Consider the following 20564-nt stretch of genomic DNA (forward strand, 5'->3'; position numbering starts at 1 on the left):
TTCATCAGAGCTGTTTGGGTTTCTGTTTCTTTGAAAATAAAAGTAAAAAAAAAAAAAATTAAATTTATTTTTAAGCAATTACCTAAACTGACATCTATCTTGAAGGAAGTGTAGTTTTGAAGCAGAAAGTAGGTATAAACAAGTGAGAATGATCTTAGGTCTCTTACGTTTATTAGACCTCTCTAGCTCTCTTATCTCATACACAGAAACTTTGACTGCATGTAAGTAGTTCATATGTTGTTAATCTATAAAAAGATCAAAGGTGCATGTTCTATGTCTGTGTAGTCTGTTGAGTTACGTACCTGACTGTGTCTCCTGAATTGATGCTTGTTCAGGGATAACTAAAACACATGCTGGTGGTAGAGTCTTACAGAAATGTTTTAGGTTTTATTTTTGTTTGGGGTGGGAGGTAGTGTTTGTTTGTTTGTTTTTAAATAATGTGTAGAATTGGCTCCTGAATTGGTTTCTCTGTATCTTTCTTAAATTACGAGCTTCTTTTCCCAGATGGTAGTATATAGCATAGTTAGTGAGACTGCAGCTTCAGAAACAGGGAATGCTTGTGAGCAAGGCACTCTTTAGTCACTGTCTGTTTTTCATTAAAGGAACTAGTAAAATAATTTGATTTTGTTAGTGATTCATCATCCTTTTTCTGCCTATTCCCTGAAGGACATGAAAGTTTCTGCTCCAGTTCTCAACCTTCTTGATGAGAACTGCAATCTGTTCATGAAGCATCTGTGTAAATGGATGCCTGTCAACAGTCTGACACTCTTGTCACGTTCTTCTCCTAAATATTTCTCAGGAAGCTTGATAATTCTTGCTGGGGTGGACAGTCTGGGGCTGCGTGGGGAACGTATGCAGGAACTGTGGGAGCCTTTCTGCTGAGGTCCCCATATTGCCTTAAAGAAATGTGGCATTAATGGATCAGTGCTAGTAGAATAGTGCTCCCAAGTTCCCAATAGGAAATAACTGAGAAGACAAACTGTTAGTGCTCTCCCTCAGTACTGCTGCCAGTTGAAAATTTTCAGGGGAATTATGCAGCATATGCGGATGTGGTATATGTGGTAATGCTTCTGGCTCCAACAGGGTGTGAAGACCAGTTTCTCTTGAGTTTCATTGTGTATTTATTATTACTACTTTTCTGTATATTCCTATTGAATTAACCTTTTAATCTGCATGACAGTCACCTACCTACACAAGTGTGTTTTGATTTGCATGGCACGGGAATGTTTCAAAGTTTTACGGGACAAATTTATGAGAGTGTTTTTGCAGTGTCTGAATTATTGGATGTACTTTTTCTCTGCATCTGCTTGACTGCATTGTCTTCACTGCATTGGAAGCTGTAATAGAGTACTCACAAAATGCTGAGGAAGTAGCAGTAAGAAAGCTAACTTTTGGAAAAGATAAATTCTATTTAGGAGTTAGTTGTTATTTTAAATTAAGTTAGTCTTTATATGGTAATAGTGAATATCGTTTTCCAAGACATAATCAACATATATATATGATAATCCATTGCATGTAGTAGTTCAGATTGAATTACTTCCACAGAAATCTTAATGAAAAAGAAATCCAATCTTTTTAATGGAAATGGAGAAAGTTATATTAGTGTCCTGTGGTAGCACAAATGGAGTTAGACTAATTATGCTCAAGTTCTCTTTGTTTGAGAAAGAATTGATGATTTTTCATGTTTAATTTTGTGGATCTGTGGTGGGTTGACTGCAGCCAGTAGCCACTTGCCAGACTCAGGGCAGGAGTAATGAGAGAAAACTAAACACACATACACAGAGTCTTCAGATTTTTTAAAAATCCCAAAAGCAACATTACAGGAGTCAGGATCTACAGTCACCATGATCTTAGCGAAGTTTTCAGTTGTAACCACACAAGCAAAATTTAACAATCTTTTTGAGCCATGTTTCTGATGTGTCAGCTTTGCTTTTTGTTTGCTGTTGATCGAAAGAGTCTAGATTTGAAAAAAAAACCAAACAAACCCAAACCACAAACAAAAAACCAAAAATGCTGTGTAGTATTGTTAAGATGCTTTTATTTTGATTCTCTTCCTGTATCTCTTGATGCTTGCCCTGAACTGGTAGTTTTGTAAGTCTACATACAAATAGTAATGTGATGTATACTCAACATTTCTGGCAGTGAGCCCCATACGTGGCCTGAAGGCAAGCCTACAGGCAGTGGCAGGAGGCATAGGTAGCAAGAAAACATGTTTGTGTAAAGATACAATGCAAAGGAAGCAACTCCTGCCATGAATGGCCACAGAGAACAACCTGTACTCAAAGACGCTGACATAAAGGTTGTTCAGAGGTCACGCTGTCTCCAAAATAGCCATGTTTCTATGTTTCACCATGGCCATGTTTCATCTGTTTCATGGATATCTCTGTGAGGGAACTCGGCTGTATTTTTCCCCTGTGGTCATGATTGTTCCATAGGTGGCGGCTGAAGAAAAAAGTTGTAGCCTGGTGCCAGTTGAGGTCAATGTGTGTGATGGGCAAAGTACTCTGCTCCTGGTCCGAAAGAGATTAAGGCATCTGATTTCTGCAGCAAATCACTGCTGCAAACAGAATTGGAGAAATATTTGTTATCTAAAATATTGTTTATATCACAAACAATAAGAGGATCCTTTCTAACAGCCCATTTGGAAAAGTCTTGTTAACTTCTGTGCTGCAGGCATCAGGTTGTGCTTTATAGAACATGTAATTAGTTGAGAATTGTAGTATAAAGAAATACTATAAATAGGGAATGATACCACACATATTAATTCATGAAGAAGCTTAACTGATGAATGTACCAAATGGCAATGGTTCTCTGAAGTTCTATGTACAAATATATTTATCTATAAATCTTAACGAGAATACAGGCTTAAACAGTGGCTCAAAATCACATGAACTTTTTAGTTGTTTAATTGTGTCCTTCTTGATAGAGTTTGAACTGTGCCAAGTCACGCTCTTTCAGATCATGCCCAGACAGTTTGGGTCCTAGCATGCGTAAGAGACTGTTTAAAATAAGCAGTGGGAATGTCATCATCTCTGTGCTTCTGGGAAAGAGGTCAGCTATATGGCAGTGAGCTGTTTCTATGCCACTTAGCGTTGGATCCAGAGAATGGTTCCTCACTGGTTTTGTGGATATAGTCTTAGAAACTTCTTGTTTTCACTTAGTGATTAGATCAGAAGCTAACCTTCTGATCGAATCACTGATCTAATAACTTCTAATCTATCTTCTAATACTTTTTCAGGAACGCAAAGGCAAAAAGAAAGCAAGGATCTGTACTGCTGTTCTCATTTGCATTAATCCTTGTAACCTGGCTCTTTGCGGCTATCCTCAAGGCTCAGAAGACATTAAAGTCTTTCCTATACTTTGTTCCAAGCATATTTTCCTTGCTTTGGTGGTCCCTCTTCCTAACTTTTCAAGATTTCTTCAGTTGCTTTTTACCTTTCCAATGCAAGATCTTTGCTTATCAATCATTGGTCTTCCTTTCTGTGCCTCTGACAAATGGGCTTGACTTAATGCCTGTCTTGGGTAGTACTGCATTGTAGGCAGTGTCAGGTTGACCAGTACTATTTCTTTTTCTGATACTTTTCTTTCCTGTACAGCTTAAAGGTGATTGCCTGTGGAATATAGAAAAGAAAGAAGGAGAGAAAAAAAAGAAAATAGGCATTTATTACCCATTCTTGTTGTTTAGTTGCCTGGCAGGTCCAAATGCAATCAGTGGAAAGATCTAGAGTAACTCACCATTTCTGAGCTGTCTTAAGACAGCATGAAACATCCTGGAAGAAGATGGAGATACTATTGCTACTGGAGCAGGCACCAGCTCCTCTTCTTACTTAGATGTTCTTAAATATATTCTGTATAGCCATATTGTGAACTTCTGTTTAAGCTCCAGAGTTTGTGCTTGTAGTAACTAGTGGTGCATGTGAAGAAAGTTTTTGAATGATTACGTTTTTTTATACCAAAACTGTGAAGTCTTGTGGTATTTTCTTTATGCATATATTACTAATATTTTCATGAAAGTTTTGTGCTTGGTAAATAGAGCCTTTCAAAAAACTCTTGAATTTTGCAAGTGAGTTAATAGCGACTTCCACAATTAAGTGAGAATTTAGGCAGTCCTCATGGCCAAAATTTCTCTGCTGTGTTGTAACCTTTGCAGAGAAAGGAAATCCTGGCTTCTAAAAATAAAATGCATTGTTATTTTAAGAATGTAAAAGAAGAGTGTTTCAGTTTGCTTAATATGATTGTTTCAAAAAGTGTTGTACATTTATAACTTTCTTCTAAAGCAATTGTATGAATATAAGACTACTTATTTATTTTTACACAAGTTAGGGTTAGGTCAACAATCTTGTTTAGGTTAGATCAACCTAGCTTGTGTTTTAGCACAAGTTTAGCAAGTTAGGTTAGGTCAACAAACATTCAGTGTGACTCAACTTCTCCACATGCTCTGAAGGCATTGTTGAGCCCACAGTCCTTATGTGGTCTGGATCATTATCTTTGTGCTCTGAAAGACTTCCATGTTTTATCAAGGTTCTTATTGCTGTTATGGTAATCGCTAAGGACTTCTAAGAGGAAGGCTTGCAGAAATCTAATTTAAGAGGAAAAAATACTTATCACAAAAAAAGACAGTTCAACTTAAGAAAAAGTTCAATGAAGACTGAAAAGCTTAAAAAGATAACTCTGATTACTTTGTACAATAAAGCAACAGAAACTGTCCCTTACAGGAAATGTGTGTAATCGTAGTAACATGTAAAAAAAAACAGAAACAGGAAGCCTTTTGATTGCAGCTTTAGAACTGAGAATCTATCTACCTGTTCAGTTAACAAAACCGTGACAATTCTAGTATGATTAAAAGACATATATATATATTTTTATTCTTTTTTTTTTCTTTTCCAAAATGATCACAGCAACAGGTATTTTCAACTATTGGATTACATTAGTAAATGTAAACAGACATCAGTGTTTTCCAGGTTTTCCAGATAAAGTTCTTTATATGGAGAAAACTAATTTCTTACCAGATTTTCATTTGAGATATCTACTGTGCTAGTCTTCCAAATACATAACTATTAAACCAAACTGTTCAGAGAATTGTCTGATCCTAGACAGTTCCACTTTTCCTTTTAATTTCCAGTAGAAGAAATTAACTATATTTCTAATAGAAATTTAATAAACTAAACTAAACTTTCTGCTGCAGTGAGAGGCAGAATGCATTCTCAATTCAGATAACTGTATATGCTTAATTATTATTAATGAAAAGATCCCAGTTAATATTGGTTATATGTTAATATTTTGATATATTAGGTGTTTTAAAGTTCTGTCTCTTTAATAATGAAACCATTTGATTATTGCAGTAACTGGATAGAGTTTTAAATATATATCACCTTTTTTTCAGCAGTTTGTCTTTGATCCTTGTATTGAGAACAATCCTTAATAAGACAGCACAGTTCTAGATCCTCATAGTCCAGTTTGTGCCTGCATGTATGGCATTGAAATTACTGACTGATACAATGGATAATGGTTTAAATGAATTACTGAGTATTTAATAAGTTTTAGTGAAATTTGAGTCTGTGTTTGGTTTATTTTTTTTCTCGAGCATTACTTGAAATCTTTTTAAATGAAAATCCAGAATTTGCATAATCATTTTGCTTCTATACTGTTATTGGTGAAATATTTTGGTGGATTTTCTTGAGATGTTTACAGTTGCTAAGGGTAAAAACACTTCAATGATTGCTTCTGCTTTGGTATCTGCTGAGGAAAGGTTAGTGCTGAGCCTTTTTTCACCCTGGATGTTTTATGGATAATCTGCTGCCGTAGTACCCACAAGCTGGGCAATAGCAAACTATTACTTGAGATCCTGATCAGCAGGTGTTTTTTGTCTGAAAAGTGATTTTAAGGCTAATGGGTAGGTAACAGTTACATGATATTTTCAGGAAATGAAAGAAGCACACAACTTCAGTCTGCTTACCAATGACTTCAAATGTTAGTAGTGTTTCCTGTTTTTACCATGAGAGCTGCTACAATATCATATAAAACATATTTTATATGAATGTTTATACAGTGGTTTTTTTAAGGCTCAGTGTTTAGAATGAACGTCTGGTACGCTTTTTCCCAAATACTATACTTCTGTTGTGGTAACATCTAAGGAGAAATTCTTGGCTTAATGTAAGACAAGTATTGCTGAAAAAGCAAGAGTGAGAATGCGCAAAACTGACGTGTAGGTCTTGATTGTTGACATTTTTAGAAGTAAACCTTAGGGTAATCTCACATCTTGAGATGTATGTATATACATTTTATTTCTTATGGAGATGTAAATGATTAAAAGCAGTACTAAAGTAGCATTCAGTCTGTGAATGATCTCTGCATCTACATTCAGTAAATATTGATATTTTGAACACTGATAAACTAACAAATTTAAATCGCTGTTACCCAGCAACACATGGGTTGTATTCAGAATTGGAATACAGTTGTAATCACTGCAAGCAACACTAATGTATGCTATCTTGTTAGAGAATATTTCATTTTCCATTTTAAAGTGGACAAGTAAAAAAATATCTTGCAGCTTGATCCTGAACCATTGTCTTGCTAAAATTTACAACAGTCCCCTTTTGTCATCTGTGAAACTGACTTTGAAATGGAGATGATCTCTGAATTATAAATTTTCCTCATCAAGCTGACTGACATCAATTTGAGTCTACCGTGACATAATTTTATGTCTACATGGATGCTGTTTTACACTAATGACTGAAACCTTTTGTCCTGAAAACTTGTATGTGTGTGCTTTATGAATAGCCATACTGATCTGTATAGTCAAATTGTAAGTCAGTTTAGTGCAGCTTTACAGGATGCAGAATCCAGACCTTGAAGTTTTAAGCCTGGTAAACAGGTAGTTTTACTGCCAGAGTTTTTTTCTTCATGGGAACAATGAAATTTTTTTTATACGTCATTGTCAGTATGATGAAAAACATGATGTATTTCCTTTTTCACGTGTTAGATTAGATAATAGCTTGCATTGAGAATAGTACTTGTTTATATGTGATACTACTTTTGCAACAGTTTACCAGCCGTGCATGGTAATATCTCTCTGGCACCTCTGGTACCTTATAGGCTGCTTATCAGTAATACAGATTGTGCGATTGATACAGTGCTTCCCCTGTAAGTCTGTTGCAGTGACATAAATATAATAGTGAATGGCATCTTCATATCAAGGCTGGACAACTTTAACTGTTCTTTTAGTAAAGCTAATATTTGTACACACATCTTCTAAGGATAGTTAATATTTTAATTAAAAAAAAAAGTCATCTGTCAGTTACCTTTGGTTTAGTAAATTGATTGGAACCAGATCTGTTGGAACTAGATGATCTTTAAGGTCCTTTCCAACCCTAATCATTCTATGATTCTGCTTCAGTCTCACCTCTGTTCCTGGTAAAATCGTGGAGCACATTCTCCTGGATGGCATGCTAAGGCACATTAAAAACAAGGTGCTTGGTGACAGCCAGCATGGCTTCAATAAGGGGAAATCCTGCCTGACCAATTTGGTGGCCTTCTATGATGGGGCTACAAATTGATGGCTAAGGGTAAAGCAGTTGATGTCATCTACCTGGACTTGTGCAAAGCATTTGACACTGTCCCACACGACATCCTTCTCTCTAAATTGGAGAAATATCAATTTGATGGATGGACCACTCGGTGGGTAAAGAACTGGCTGGATGGCCACACACAAAGAGCTGTGGTCAATGGCTCGATGTCCGGCTGGAGACCGGTAACGAGTGGTGTCCCTCAGGGATTGGTGTTGGGACTGGTCTTGTTTAACATCTTCGTTGTGACATGGTCAGTGGGATTGAGTGCACCCTCAGCAAGTTTGCCGATGACACCAAGCTGTGTGGTCCGGTTGGTATGCTGGAGGGAAGGGATGCCATCCAGAGGTACCTTGACATGCTTGTGAGGTGGGCTGATGCCAACCTCATGAAGTTCAACCACGACAAGTGCAAGGTCCTACACCTGGGTCGGAGCAATCCCAGGCACAGCTACAGACTGGGCAGAGAAGAGATTCAGAGCGGCCCTGCAGAGAAAGACTTGGGGGTGCTGGTCGATGAGAAAATGAACATGAGCCAGCAGTGTGCGCTCGCAGCCCAGAAAGCCAACCGTATCCTGGGCTGCATCAAAAGGAGCGTGACCAGCAGGTCCAAGGAGGTGATCCTGCCCCTCTGCTCTTGTGAGACCTCATCTGGAGTATTGTGTGCAGTTCTGGTGTCCTCAACATAAAAAGGACATGGAACTGCTGGAAGAAGTCCAGAGGAAGGCCACGAGGATGATCAGGGGACTGGAGCACCTCCTGTATAAAGACAGGCTGAGGAAGTTGGGGCTGTTCAGCCTGGAGAAGAGAAGGCTGCGTGGGGACATCATAGCAGCCTTCCAGTACCTGAAGGGGGCCTATAGGGATGCTGGGGAGGGACTCTTCATCAGGGACTGTAGTGACAGGACAAGGGGTAATGGGTTAAAACTTAAACAGGGGAAGTTTAGATTGGATATAAGGAGGAAATTCTTTCCTGTTAGGGTGGTGAGACACTGGAATCGGTTGCCCAGGGAGGTTGTGAGTGCTCCATCACTGGCGGTGTTCAAGGTCAGGTTGGATGAAGCCTTGTGTGGTATGGTTTATGTGAGGTGTCCCTGCCCATGGCGAGGGGGTTGGAACTAGATGATCTTGAGGTCCTTTCCAACCCTAACTATTCTATGATTCTATGATTAATAAATAAATAAATAATGTAAAAATTAGTAATACACATTTAATCATACTTTTTATCAAAACTGTCCCCATTTGTACTAGCTAATGTATTTTTTTCAGTACCTTGACTGTTAGGTCATATGAGGTTAATCTACTTTATCCTTCTATCCCAACACAGAAAGATCAGCTTTCAGATTCCTGACATTAGTTTAACTTGTCTGTTGAAAAACCCTCCAGTAACAGAGATTCCCTTTCTTAGGCATTACTTATGAGATTACTTTTTTAAATTTTTACCCTTGCAAGGCTTTTCTTGGCTCCAGTCTAATTCCTTGCAATATATCCCTTCATGTGTTTTTGATTTGCTAATCCTTAATGCTCTATGTAGAGGAGAAACAGATTATTTGCTTCCTTATTGTTGTCAGTATTTAAAGACTTCAGCCTCTGCATCCCCCCACACAGGGACTGCATGTATCTAGGCTGGAGAACATTCCTTTTTATGGAGAATTTATCTTATATCTTAATGATCTTACACATCTCTCATAAATTGATCTTAAGCAGCAAAATTGAAAGTACAAATTTGGAAAGTAGAAATAAGGCTCTTAAAAGGATTCACATTGCACATTGCATAGTCTCTTCAGTAGCAATTTAATTCCTTCTTACCTGTATTTTCTTCTGATTTTTTTCCTAAGTGGTTTTATGAAAAAATACTCTCAGCTTTTCCAGAACTTCAGTGCCTATGGCAAATTTTAGAATCATAGAATAATAGAATAATAGTTAGGGTTGGAAAGGACCTCAAGATCATCTAGTTCCAACCCCCCTGCCATGGACAGGGACACCTCTCACTAAACCATCCCACACAAGGCTTCATCCAACCTGGCCTTGAACACCGCCAGGGATGGAGCACTCACAACCTCCCTGGGCAACCGATTCCAGTGTCTCACCACCCTAACAGGAAAGAATTTCCTCCTTATATCAATCTAAACTTCCCCTGTTTAAGTTTTAACCCGTTACCCCTTGTCCTGTCACTACAGTCCCTGACGAAGAGTCCCTCCCCAGCATCCCTGTAGGCCCCCTTCAGGTACTGGAAGGCTGCTATGAGGTCCTCACGCAGCCTTCTCTTCTCCAGGCTGAACAGCCCCAACTTCCTCAGCCTGTCTTCATACGGGAGGTGCTCCAGTCCCCTGATCATCCTCGTGGCCCTCCTCTGGACTTCTTCCAGCAGTTCCATGTCCTTTTTATGTTGAGGACACCAGAACTGCACACAATACTCCAGGTGAGGTCTCACAAGAGCAGAGTAGAGGGGCAGGATCACCTCTTTCGACTTGTTGGTCACGTTCCTTTTGATGCAGCCCAGGATACGGTTGGCTTTCTGGGCTGCGAGCGCACACTGCCGGCTCATGTTCATTTTCTCATCGACCAGCACCCCCAAGTCCTTCTCTGCATGGCCGCTCTGAATCTCTTCTCTGCCCAGTCTGTAGCTGTGCCTGGGATTGCTCCGACCCAGGTGTAGGACCTTGCACTTGTCGTGGTTGAACTTCATAAGGTTGGCATCAGCCCACCTCACAAGCGTGTCGAGGTCCCTCTGGATGGCATCCCTTCCCTCCAGCATATCAACCGGACCACACAGCTTGGTGGGCTGCCAAAGCTCGGCAAACTTGCTGAGGGTGCACTCAATCCCACTGTCCATGTCACAACGAAGATGTTAAACAAGACCGGTCCCACCACCGATCCCTGAGGGACACCACTCGTTACCGGTCTCCAGCCGGACATCGAGCCATTGACCACAGCTCTTTGTGTGTGGCCATCCAGCCAGTTCTTTACCCACCGAGTGGTCCATCCATCAAATTGATATTTCTCCAATTTAGAGAGAAGGATGTCGTGTGGGACAGTGTCAAACGCTTTGCACAAGTCCAGGTAGATGACATCAACTGCTTTACCCTTAGCCATCAATTCAGTAGCCCCATCATAGAAGGCCACCAAATTGGTCAGGCAGGATTTCCCCTTAGTGAAACCATGCTGGCTGTCACCAAGCACCTTGTTGTTTTTAATGTGCCTTAGCATGCCATCCAGGAGAATGTGCTCCAAGATTTTACCAGTCACAGAGGTGAGACTGACTGGTCTGTAATTCCCCGGGTCTTCCATTTTCCCCTTCTTGAAAATGGGGGTTATATTTCCCTTTTTCCAGTCGTCGGGAACTTCACCTGACTGCCATGATTTTTCAAATATGATGGCCAGTGGCTTAGCAACTTCATTCGCCAGCTCCTTCAGGACCCGCGGATGGATTCCCTCAGGTCCCACGGACTTAGGACTTGTGCGCATTCAGATTTTTAAGTTTTTTTTTTTTTTTTTTACATTTTCAGCTTATCTTCAGATACCCTGTATCTTCCATTTTTAGACTGCGTGTGTTTTGTAGTTTCAATTGTCTTAGAAGTTTGCTGTCTAAAATTCCTTCTCTTTATTCTGGAAAGTATCTAATAAATAGCGTCAAGATCGGGATAGACTTGTATTAATACAGAAGTTTTGCTGAATTGCAAATCTGGGATGCAGAATTGTTTGTAAGGGATATAAACCATGTTAGAGAGCTGATGATTCTCTTAAAAAAAGGGAGGGGTTCACACTTGAAATACACGGCTAAACTGTGGCAGTTTAACAAGTCGTTGTGCTGTAAAGGTTTTTTATCCTGTTTCAGTTGTAAACTAATGTACCCTATATTAAACCACTGAAAACAGTTTAGGTTGATATATTTTATTTCACACTTGGAGTAGGCAGACATTGTTTATATGGACAGTTATGATGTCTCGAGACTTGTTAAGCATTCTGAAGTAGATCCTGTTTCTGAACCACATGTAAACAGTTTCCTACTCTTCTGATTCTAAAAATAAACAGAAATAATGCATTTTCTCATTATAGCAATTGCAATGAACATTTTACTTCTGGCAATTTCACTTTAAGCAACTATTTTCCTGAAACAATGGCTTTTATTACTGCTGTAAATTTAGATCCAGTACCATTGGGTTTAGTTAGTTAGTTAGCTCAGCTTTAATTAGCTTTTAGATAGTTTGACATATATGTATTTCCTATTTTGTCCTGTATTTGGCAAAAAGAAATGCTATTTATAGTGTTCTAGTACGAAGCAATATGGCTGCTTTTTGTTTACTTTTGTTTGTGCAAATCAACATTATTGTTGGCAGGAATAATCTTAGCTGAGGGAATATTTTTGTCACTGTTGCAGCAGTTGGTCTTTATACAACGTTTGGAGAATCACACCAACAAAATTTCTTGGCATGAAGGTAGTTTATTTGGGGAAAACTAACTTGAATCCTTAAGATAATTCTTGTATACGATTAAAAATGTGATTTATTTTATTTTTCTCTACAGAATATAATAAATGATACCTCAAAATACACGTATTTATACACACATATATAATACATGTCTTACAGCACATACTTTTCTGGGTAGAAGAACATACTTTTCTAGGTAAAAGAAATAGAGCTAGTTTGAAAAGAGCAAATGGAATGAGAATATAAAGAGAGCACCAACAGTTTAAGTCATAGTGAGTAATAATGCCTGCCTGTGGTTAAGAATGGTTCCTGGCTTCCCAGGAAAAGGCACTTTTCTAAGGAGAGTATGAAGCAAGGAAAAGGTGCCTGCACAGTGAAATCATCCAAATATGGCAGCATTTCATTACTTCATTGGTTATTTCATGACAAAATGTGACTTTTGGCAGGCCAACAACCCCATTAGAAGTGTGGCTTATATGAAAATTTTATTTTAAATTCAGTATTCATCTTTTTATTTACCATTCAACAGAGACTGTGAATATGAATGGTTAACTGATTACTAGGAAAGATTTAAGAATATGTATTTCTTCTAGATTTGTAATTGTGAGGCTTGTTAAAAGTACATGTGTTGATGTTGGTGCCAACCTATTCAAAGTTTGCCAATAGCTTGCTAACTTTTCCCATTCATAATTAGTTCATGATAAAGGTGCTCAAAGCAATAATGTATTGTATAGATAAGTGATCCAGTTAGGATTTTTAATGTTTGCACAGTGCACATGAAAAAAAAAAATCTACATTTTTAAACACATGCACTATAGGGAAATTTTGCAGGTGCTCTGTGAGAATGTTTTTAATTTTCTGGTAATTGCTTCTGTTCAGTATAAAGCCTGTATGAATAACTAGATACAACAAATTTAGGGTGCTTTTTTCTAACAGGTAATCTGTCCAAACAAAAATTATCAGTAGTTTGGTACTTACGATATAATCTGGAATAAGACAGACAAAACTTCAGAGAATTAGATGCATTTCATTCAAACCAGGGATCTGACCATTTTGTGTCTGTCTTCACTGCAAGCTTAAAAAACCCCATAACTTGGGATACTTGGATAGGTTCCAAAGCTTCCAGTAATCAATAATTAATACATTGTTTTAAAGTACCTTTTGTTGGGTTCCTTCTATTCTGCATTGTTTTCAAAGTCATTATAACCTTAAAACCTGCTAGTTTATCTCTTGAACTATGTTTATCATTATGTTTCATTTAGTACATATTGACAAGGTTCCCAAATAATACATGGAGTAGTCCAGTGATGTTAAATTGAGTTTTCTTGTATAAGAAAAATGGGGTTTCCTGGTTGTGTTTTCAAAACAAAGTCTTAGTTTTTTAAGTTGGGAGCGTGAAAAAAAAAAAAAAAAAGTGCTGCAGGAAATAAAAACGAGCACCCAAACCTGAAAAAACCTGTTGCTTAGATAATAGTGTTGCTTAGATAATAATCCCAAGTTTAGTTTATAGCCTCTGAGTTTTAAAAAATATTTTTTAATTTAAACGGGATTGAATATGGTTTCAAAGCTCCAACTTCTTTGCATCAAAGGAAATTATTATGGTTATGTTTGGAGACATTGTTTTACGTGTCTAGTCTCAAGAATTTGGTATTTCCTAATAAGCTATGATTTAGGCATTGCATCTTGGCTAGAGCTGAAAAATATTTCTTCTGGCTACAAGTCATCTTTTGGGCAGTAATCTGGGGAGAGATCATAGAATCATACAGACTGGAAGGGAGCTCCTTAGGTCATCCAACCCAAACACCTGCTTCAGCAGGGTCTAATTAGATTACCTTGCTCAGAAACTTGTCTTTGAAAAAGTTATCAGCAGTGGCAAAGGGATGCACTTAATTCTCTCATTTCCTAGTTGGTACTGCATTGCTCACAAAGAAGGAGCCATTTTCAGAATATAGTGATGAATATATGAAAAAAATATATATTGTGTTTGGTACTAGTCTAGTCTGCCCTTAAAATTTAATTAAATTTTAAATTAATTTTATAGTTACGTATCTTACAGTGTTGTAAATTCTCATGGGTTTGCATTTGCATTTGCAGTTCCCAGAATGTGGTTTCTATGGAATGTATGACAAAATTCTGCTCTTCCGCCATGACCCTACTTCTGAAAACATTCTCCAGTTGGTGAAATCAGCTGCAGATATCCAAGAAGGAGACCTAGTTGAAGTTGTCTTGTCAGGTAACTAAAAACCAATGAAAATTACTGTCGTGCTTTTGCAACTGAAAATATCCACAAGATTTTTGTCCAGCATGGGATTCAAGAAAACAGGAAATTTTGTTTGTATGGACTTTCATCTACACTGGGTAAAGATCTGTCTCAGATATATGTATAGGCATATTATGCCTGTTCATTTTTTTTTTCCTTATTGCACTGTATACTGTTTAACAACCTTGAGTACAAATTTAACAATAAGCACAAATTCAATGACTGGAATGAAGAGGAAGTCTGTGCCTAGGAAATATAAAAGCCAGAGGCAGCTGGTTGATAATATCAGTCGTGCAAAGATACAGTATGAAAGTTAGAATCTGAAAGTTACTATCAGGCGAAGGGATGTAAGAAGAGATGTAGTGTGAGTGAATTATGAGGTGAAAGGCCAAATTTTGGAGGCAGTGAAATGACAAATGGATTCAAGGAGTGTATTTGATCAGCAGAGTGGCCATAAAGAGTAGATTACCCTACACACAAATTCTGTGACTGGAATGTAGAGGAATTCTGCAGATGCTGTTAGGTGTCAACAGGACTTGTCAAAATCTTAGATGTAAGAAGAGATGAGGTATGTGACTAGGAATGATGCAAAGTTCTCAAGGGGATGCAGTAGAGTGCTGGAACTGTAAGGTTGTGAAGAGGGTATTTGATAGATAAAGCTTAGAAGATGGTTGAAGGGCTTTATTTTTGCAGTTGGAGCATGCAGTCAGTGCATCTGGAAGGACACTTAAAAATAGGAAGACACATATGCCATATAAAAGTAGAAATTGTATCTATAGAAGAGTGTAGGATTAGTGAAAAGAAAGCCAAAGTCCTAATGGATGCTGAAAAGAGAGGAGGTAAGAGTTTGGTCACATAATCTAAGCCAGCTGAGCTTTTAAATATAGTTTTCTTGTACAGGACCCTGTTCCATACTCTTTGATTATAATAGGAAGGCATACGATAAGGAATAATGCAAGTCATTCCTGAAAGTCATCATTCATCTTCTACTTTTTTCTATTGGGAAACAATTTTTTTCCTTTTGAAAAGATATTTTCTATTTCACATTTCACACAGAATGTAATCACTCCAGATGAGTAAATCAGGTTTAGTGGAAAAAAAATAAACAAGGAAGTTAGTGCTTTATTTGATGTATTGTTCATATGCTTTTGAAATGGAAGCCGCGTATCTTCCAGTTTGGCTAAATTAGGCAAGTAGCTGTTTTAATCTTCAAGAGCAGCACTTCGTGCAGTACTTGCAAGTCCTAAAGGAGAACTATATTGTTTAAGAGCATTAGGGAATTTAGAGCTTTAGTTGAAGCATCTCTCCACAAAAGTGGTCAAGCATAAATAACTCTGCAATAGAGGAAGGCTATTAAGCCAGCACTGCGTGAAAGTGTGAGTACTACATACAGTTGCCCAGGATCTGTATTTATTTATTTTTTTTCCCCTCCAGCTCAGAGTATAAATTGCTGGCTGGAGGCCTGGAACTTTTAATATCACGCAGGACTGTTATACTGCGTTCTAGTAACCAAATCTTAGCTAAAGGTAGATCCCCAAAGTGCACTCTTCTCTTAACCATCAGCTGCATCATGTCATCTGGTTTGATTTTTGATGAACTCATGAAAAAAAATCATCTGTGTTTATTACCTTGTTATTGATTTACATGATTTCTGCAATGGGCTGTTTCTCTTTTTCAATTTACTGACTTTATCAACTGTATCAAAAGTTGTGCAGCTGCAGCAGTTTGTCATGATGAGTTAAAAAATAGAAACAAAGAAAAAGAAAATATGGAATTTAAAGAATCCAAATCTTTTAGAAGGCCATTGTAATGGGGGAAATTCATAGATTAAGAGAATTGTTGTATCTCATAAATTTATGACGCAGGACACCTGTGTAAGATTGTGATGTACTGAGAACTAAGTATATTATAATTTTCTTACATAGTTTCATAGTTTTAGAGGGAATAGGGTGTGATCATACCTGCATAGTCATAGTGTTTCTGAGCCTTCAATTCTTGATTTCGTTAACTTGTTTTCACTTGTATTCCCTGAGAATAGTTCTTGTTTCAGTTTTATCATCCTATTAGCAGTAGTTACTAATAGAATTAGTTTATTTCTGTCTCTTTTGCTGTTTTGTTATGTTTCGGTTTTGTATCCTTTCGTCCATGTCATCCAGTCCCCCCCAAGACTAATATGGAAAATACAGGGGAAAAGTATTGCTATCTCTTTAACCAACAACCCGGAAAGTGCCAAAAGCTGTTTCAGATGTTATTTGGGGAGTGCCTAATTTATGTAACTGTAACTACAGCCATCACTCATGTCCTTACTAAAATGAAGTGGCTTCTTTAACTTATGAATCAGGGTGGAGGAATCCTAAGACTCTTCCAGCAAGTTATACTGGTTTCTTAATTCTGTATAGCCCAAAGACTATGGTTTCATTTTCATATTTTTATAGAGTAATTGAAGCAATAATTTTTCTCCTCTCTGCCGGAATATTTGAAAGATTTCCTTGGGCCTTCTCCTTCCTTAGTAATGAAAAATTGTTATGTATGAAGCATATAGGTATGTATTTTTAGTGTACTTTGTCAGCTTTGCTAATATATTATATTTAAGAGCACTTCGTTTTAAATTAGATTCAGACACTAAAGATTTTAAACAGTATAGAGTACTTTAAAAAGTGATATTGCTATCAAATAATCAAGTTGACACAGTGTTCATCCAGTGTTGGATAGTGCATACCAAAAATGTAGTCTGACCCTGTGCAAAAGATGGCAAATTATTTATTTTTCGTTTATGATTTATATTATTATTTAGATTAAGTCTGTATCTCTTGGGCTAGGGAGGCCAGAGCTGGACACTGCACAGTACTCAAGTGGCCATGCAGTGACATTCGTCAGCACTTAATGGTGCAACCTATCAGCCCCATGGATTTATATATGTCCAATTTGCTTAAGTGTTCCTTAAGCTGATTCTTCTCTGCCAAAATCTTTCTTACTCCAGGTTTTCCATTTGGTATCAGGGATCTGGGATTCCTGAAGTCTGGTCTTGTCAGTAAGGACTGAGGCAAAAGAAGGCATTGAGTACCTTGGCCTTTTCTCTAGCCTTTGTCACCAGGTTGCCTGTCCCATTCAGCAGTGGGACCACATTTTCCCTGTCTTCCTTTTGCTGCTTTAGTTAAGAAGGTGAAGCTTACTATTCATATTTTAATCAAGCGGTATTTTCTCTTCATCTTATGGAGGTCAGCATAGCACAGTATGGTGAAATAAGACTGAAAAGAGATTACAAGCATGCACCCCACATGCTGTAAGTATGTCTGTGTTGTAACACGTACAAGTATCAGGTTTTTAATTGATTTTTCACCTGTGCTTTTCTTTCCTGTTGCTTGAGTTCTTGTGTGAGTCAGTGCTCTACTTTTGAACTCTTCTGCTTTGGTGGGCATGGCCATGTGAGTAAGCAAGCTGATTTATGTAGGGTAGTAATTATGCCTTCCATTCCTGTTACATTTTAAGAAATAAAACTGAGAAAATACCTTTTAACAACAATTCTTTAACATTTTAATTCAAAAACCTGTTTTTGTAAGATGATTTCACTTTATCAAGCCATCGTCTCACTACAGATCATCAGTAATTCTCCAGCCTTTTTGTTACAAATATGCTTCTTGACAAGAAGGGCTGTGCATTTTTTTTTTAAGTTGTTGACAGCACATTATAGATTGTTTAACTTTATGCCAGTGATGCCTCAGGAATTTCAGAACATCACAATACTTAAATTATTTAATTTTCTAGCCCCAAAGCTGTTTTAATATTTCAGTATCAGATTAAATAAGTATTTAATAGCAGATCTCTCAGTCTGAGGTAGTGTTTCATTTAAAATATATGCACCTTAAATACCGATAATGGATGTAAGAAATTATTGAAATAGTACATGCAATCAGAAAGTTTTGGTTTTTTTCCTGACTGTTAACTTCTCAAGAAAAGCTGAATGCATTTTTTTACTCTATTCTATAAGTCTAAATAGAAGCCTATTTTGAGATACACTGTCTTTTCTGGCATGGAAGATTGTAAGGTTCTTATATAATAAAACTAAAATAAAAAAAAAATTGTAGTAGCTTTATGATTTTGTTATGTCAAGCAATATATACATTAAAAGATTATACAAACTGGACCTTTGAAGGCAAATTTCAACTGGTTATTACTTTATTAAGGTACTGGGAACAAAAATGTGAGATGTCAAAAGTCTTATACACTAATAAACTTTATTTACAAATCATCTTCCCTCTTTTTCTCCAAAAATTACAAGTATTTTCTTCTGATACTACTTCAATAATCCAAAAATTATAAGGGGCTTCATGGAGAACCACTGCTTAAGTATCTAGTTCATGTAGATCTGAACTTAAGAAGTGTTTTTTCCCCTCTGCAGTTACAGTGCCATGAGTTCAGAAAAAAAATATCATTTAATTCCTCATACCTCTTCATGTAACTTTTTCTGTTTGGTGGCTGTTTTGTTTGTTTGTTTTTAATAAGCTACTGAAATCAGCTTTAGAAAAAAAAACAACAAACAAAACCACTTGTCACCCACCTAGCTATATAAAGAGATCTTTCTATGAAACCTTGACAACAACATGAGTTTTGCCAGTGGAGGAGAGGTGGAGTCTACTCTCAGTCACCAGCTGGTGATATCTCAAGGAGTTTAGCAGCTGAAACCCAAGAAAAGGGGTGGGTCAGTTGTTTGCACCTTTTCAGTTGCATTGTCATACCAGATTTGTCAGTGTGATTTCCTGAAGCTGGAATCCCAGCTTTCATCAACTTGCATCTGCTTTCGGTCTTCCTTGTGTCCTACTGCTGGAGTTTCCTGTGAAGAGTAATTGCTAAGACATGTTTTCTGTATTGACATGCTGTAATAACAGGTCCTAAACACTGCAGCAAGCGTAAGTAAAAGATTAGCCATGCAGTACCTGTTCCAGTATTGCAGAATTGGGAATGGTTTCCTACTCCCAGTTGCACGTGAATTTTAACATCATAGAACTTTCGCTGGGCAATGCTGTGTCTTCAGAAGACTTTTTCACTAGATACAAAGGACAGCAAATGAAAAGTGTAATTTGTCATGGCCTGATGTATGATTACGCTACTACAAATGAAAACCCTCCATAAACACTTAAGAGTATCATTATCTTCCCACAGGTGAGTTTTAACTAAATGCAGCAATTCATTTCCGCTGTGTTAAAATTCGTGTGTTGTGGAGTGGAGGAAAATATTCCCACTTCTGCAATACTGGAGAAGAGAAAGAAATATATAGGCAGTCTGTAATGTTCAGGAAGGTATTGGAATATATTCAGGTGTAGTTTTAAATTATGATAGATTTAAGCAGTTCATCACAAATCAGCTGAAGATGGCTTATCTCTCCTTTTCAATTAAAAAATATAAATAATAATTAAAAAAAACCCCAACAAACAATCCTCCACCCCAATAAAAAAAAATAAATTAAAAAAAAAAAAAAAAGCACACACCCTTTCCTCCAAAGTAACCAAAATAAAATATAAGGAACAACAGCAAAAAAAAAGAAAGTTTTTGCCCAGGTAAGTTGTGGCTTCCCCAGGCAGTGTTCAAGGCCGGGTTGGACAGAGCTTTGAGCAACCTGGTCTAGTGGAAGGTGTCCCTGCCCATGGCATTCTGTGGGGTTCTGACAAAACCATTTTATGATTCTGTAATGTACAGTATGAATAAGAATGTTTTTAATGAATCTTACTAATTTGGGTATGCCCTGAAAATTTATTCTGAAGGGAGGAAAACTGCCTCTGAAAATGAGAGAAGAGAGTGGCTTTGAGCAATGCAGGGGATGATATTGAGCACTTGAGCCGTGGGAAGGACAAAAGAAATGCAGTATATGTTCAGATGCTTATACTGAACTGGTTCAAGTGTTTTATTTTTAGCCTACATTACAAATATCTAAACAGAATATAAGTTCTAAAGCTCTGTAAATTCAAAGTATGTTATGACAATCATTTTCAAATGGCGTGTCTGAAATAGGCGGTTGTGTTACTGCTACAGCTTTGCTGCTGGAAACTGTGCACTGTGGGTAAATGTCCCCTGAGGCACTGATATCTGATGTCAAAAGCTATATACTGATCGACTGCATTCGTTTTTTATCTCACATGTCAATACTGGTCAGGGTAGATAAAGCTGAACTGTCAGCGCTAGTGCTATGGGGTTATATAATCAGTTCATATTGTATTACTGTGCACTTTCTAATTTTCATTGTAGTTTATTTAATTGCAAGGTCTTTTATAAAGGCTGCACATCATGTGATTTAATTTTTTTTTCCTTATTG

The 20564-nt window shown here is 37.4% G+C and overlaps 1 protein-coding gene across 4 annotated transcripts in view; it reads left to right on the forward strand.

Moving 5' to 3' along the window:
• The window catches only part of PRKD1 (protein kinase D1), a 138817-nt gene that overhangs the window by 59180 nt on the left and 59073 nt on the right, over positions 1 to 20564 (forward strand). For 3 of the 4 annotated variants that reach the window (XM_065686489.1, XM_065686490.1, XM_065686491.1), the window contains one exon: positions 14092 to 14230. The exons of the other annotated variant lie outside the window; for it this stretch is intronic. In XM_065686489.1, coding sequence (XP_065542561.1) covers positions 14092 to 14230 — 139 coding nt within the window. The remainder of the gene's footprint in view (positions 1 to 14091; positions 14231 to 20564) is intronic. 4 annotated transcript variants of the gene reach the window in all.

The sequence above is a fragment of the Lathamus discolor genome, chromosome 6 (assembly GCF_037157495.1).
Source record: "Lathamus discolor isolate bLatDis1 chromosome 6, bLatDis1.hap1, whole genome shotgun sequence".
In the NCBI taxonomy this organism is placed as follows: domain Eukaryota; kingdom Metazoa; phylum Chordata; class Aves; order Psittaciformes; family Psittacidae; genus Lathamus; species Lathamus discolor.